Source organism: Vipera ursinii (assembly GCF_947247035.1).
Source record: "Vipera ursinii genome assembly, chromosome: 1".
Taxonomy (NCBI): domain Eukaryota; kingdom Metazoa; phylum Chordata; class Lepidosauria; order Squamata; family Viperidae; genus Vipera; species Vipera ursinii.
Window position 1 is genome coordinate 157,910,333 of NC_139512.1, and position 3,199 is coordinate 157,913,531.

At 53.5% G+C, this 3,199-nt stretch overlaps 1 protein-coding gene across 1 annotated transcript; it reads right to left on the minus strand.

The window, feature by feature from the left end:
• Positions 1-444: 444 nt before the first annotated feature.
• On the minus strand, positions 445-2,892 carry DLX2 (distal-less homeobox 2; the record flags this gene model as incomplete). The annotated part of the gene is made up of 3 exons (XM_083348380.1): positions 445-852; positions 2,012-2,196; positions 2,517-2,892. The coding sequence occupies 3 exons, from the start codon at positions 2,890-2,892 to the stop codon at positions 445-447; spliced, it is 969 nt and encodes a 322-aa protein (XP_083204506.1).
• Between the last annotated feature and the right edge of the window lie 307 nt (positions 2,893-3,199).

Sequence of the window (3,199 nt, forward strand, 5' to 3'; positions counted from 1 at the left end):
GGCGGGTGGTCAGCAAACCCTGAAGGAGAAAAACAATCCTTTGAGAGCTTTTGACCAAAGGTGTGACCACAGCTCTGCCCGGATTTCACGCTTGTCAATAAGGACGTTGTCAGCGACTCTAGAGTCACCGACTGGGTGAGTCTCATTCTAAGCCGAGGTTTGGGCGGGGAGGGGGGAAGGGATCTAGATTCTGACTGAGTCCAAAAACTTCAGGGGTTATTCGCTGAAGTTTCAAGGCGCTTGTCCCGTTTGGCACCACCAAGTCGGGCGGGCGCCGCGGCTGAGATGTTTTCGGGTGGGGAAGAATTGTGGACTCTTTCCCAAAGCACCGGGGGTGGGGGGTGGGGGGAAAGGGGGTACACCTCTGCCCAGCGGAACAGAAAAAGGCTTCCTTCTCCACCCTGGACAGTCCCTCGGAGAGCAGATTGGGTGCACGGGCTGGGGTTAGAAAATAGTCCCTGCGCTGACGGCCGCGCCGTGGTGATGGGCATGGTGAAGGTGGGGGTGATGCTGGTGAGACTGCCCTTGCTGCAGGATCGGGGAGGCTCCTGGCAGATGGGAAGCCGCGGCGCCGGACGCCTGGTGATACCACGAGTAGTTACCCAGGAAAGCAGCGGCTCCGCTGGGAGTGCCGGGGCTCGAGCCGCCGCTGCTCCCGCTGCCGCCGCCGCCGCCGCCGCCGCCGCTCATTCGCTGCGGGTGGGGAGCAAAGTCCCAGGCGAGGGTGGCTGAAGCAGGAGGCGAGGCGCAAGGAGGAGAGGAGCTGCCGCCGCGTTGCTGCTCTCCCGGGATCTCCCCGCTTTTCCACATCTTCTTGAACTTGGATCGGCGGTTCTGGAACCAGATCTTCACCTTGCCAAAGAGAAGGAGGGGAAAAAGCGGGGATGAGCGGGAGGCATTTAACAGCCCCGACGTTTTCTAACCATTCTAAAATACACACAAATGCCCACAACAATTGCCCTTCTGCCCTGCAGGCCCTTCAACTTCCAGGATTCTCCCATCCTGCCGGCCCTGCTCTGAGTAGGGAGGGTACCAAATTCCCCCGGGTTTTGTTTTTTGTTTTTTGCTAGCGGTTTGCAAGGCCCACCTGACTTGTTGTTTATGCCAGGCAGGGAGTATTGTCGACCCCAAGATCTGTGGCTAAGAGGTCCCCCAAAACAGACGTTTGAAGGCCAGGGAAACTCACAGATCAGTTGGGGGCAGTCAGAAGAGGTTACAACAGGGCAAGGAGTTTGATCAAGGGAATTTTGATCAAGAAAGGTCTTCTATTATTTTGCAAGCTCTGCAGCAAATACTTGGCTTAGTGAATTCTTTGCGGGGGGGGGGGGGGGAGAGGAGGGACAATACTGCTGGGATGTTCCCCAGAAATACTTGAGGCCGCCAAGGTAGAGAATCTGCCCAGATAAGGCAATGTGAAGAATGATGGCTCTTCAGCATCTTCCATAGGCACAAATTGAGATTATCTCCAAGAACCTGCTTTTCGAGTTGGCAAAATCCATGGAATAACCTTTCTGGGTTTTTATTCCAGTCTGACCTCCCTAATCATGGGATTTAATAATAAAAAATGTCACGGGACTGGATCCAACTATGGATCCAGAAAGAACTTGAAAGGGGGGAGGACAAGCTGTCTGGACTGAAAGAAAATGTGCTGGTCACATTTAATTTCAAACAAGAGTCGATGAAAGATCCTGGCATTAAGTTACCCTGATATTACGGCACTTTTGCCTCCATGAGTCTGCACAAAGAGGGAGATGGGAGATCCCACCTGGTGCTCTTGGCGTTGTCTTCAGCTAAGACTCCTAATCTGTTTGTTGAATTAACTCCATTGCTGGACTGGCACAATACCTTGGACTATAAGCTGACCCAAATTAGCTGGATTTGAGCAAGCTGCACTCACATTGAGAACTACTAGCCAAGAGCAAAACCTGCACCAAACTTGGCACGAAGCATAGGTATTTCACTGATCTGGTTAAGTAAATTGCTCCCAGACACTCTTCTGGTGTCTTCTTACCTGAGTTTGGGTGAGGCCTAGTGAAGCTGCCAACTCAGCTCTCTCAGGCAATGCCAGATATTGGGTCTTCTGGAAGCGTCTCTGTAAGGCTGCCAACTGAAAACTGGAATAGATGGTTCTCGGCTTTCTCACTTTCTTTGGCTTCCCATTAACTATTCGGATCTCCGGCTCGCCCTCTTCTTTTTCTGTTGCAAGAAAGGAAAATGGGTGAATAATCTGATTCCAGCAATATACGCCCCATTTTTTTTTGGATGAGCCCTGGAGCCTCCATACTTGGCTAGGAATGAAATACGGCAATACAGTTAGTGCCTTGCTCTGCAAAGATGGGACAAAAGATCTCAATGCCACCATGCCATGCAGGAGCTATTTGAGCAAGCTCTCTACTCCACCCCCCATTCCTAAATAAATAATTCAGCCTTAACAAATCAGAAGGAAAAAAGGGGGAGAACACCATATTTTATTAGGAACTCCCTCACCCCATCTCCCCTGTGCCCAAGAGTCTTACCTGGGTCATTGTTGATTGGGGGCGTCCTTGTCCCGTAGGTCGTATAGGAGCTGTAGGAGGTGGAATATCCCAGATCGTAATTCCCAGCTTTGGTGGAGTAGGGCACTGCGCTGATGCCATTGGGATGGTACTGGTAAGAGCCCATCTGGGCGTAGGGCGACCCACTGCTTCCGTTGCTATTTGTGCCGCCTCCTCCGCCTCCTCCACCGCTGTGCTGTTGCTGGTTTGTGTAGTAGCTGCTGTCCGTGGCGGTTGACACAGGCAGAGTGGGAGATTCCTGGGGCTTATGCAAGCTGTGGTGCTGCTGCTGGTAACTGCTGGAGGTAATCTGGTTTGAATGCATATCTGAAACAAGGCTGTCAAAGACTCCAGTCATCCTGGTCCTCTATCCCCGCCCCTCTCCCTCCCGCCCACCCTCCGTCGCTCGCTCGCTCGCTCGCTCCCACCCTCGCTCGCTCGCTCCAAGAGTACAGGATCGCGAGCAGCAGGGAGGGAAACTAACTCGGAATTTCCTATCCGCCACAGGCCGAGCCGCAAAGTCTTGCCCTCTTCCCCTTCGCCGGGGCTGGGGGTGGGGGGGGGGGGGAGGGTTTCCAAGGAAAAAAAAAAAAAGAGGAGAGATCACTGGAGATCCCTAGGGCTGGCCGCCGCCGGCACCGCCTGAGTTGCGGGAGGAAGAGGGC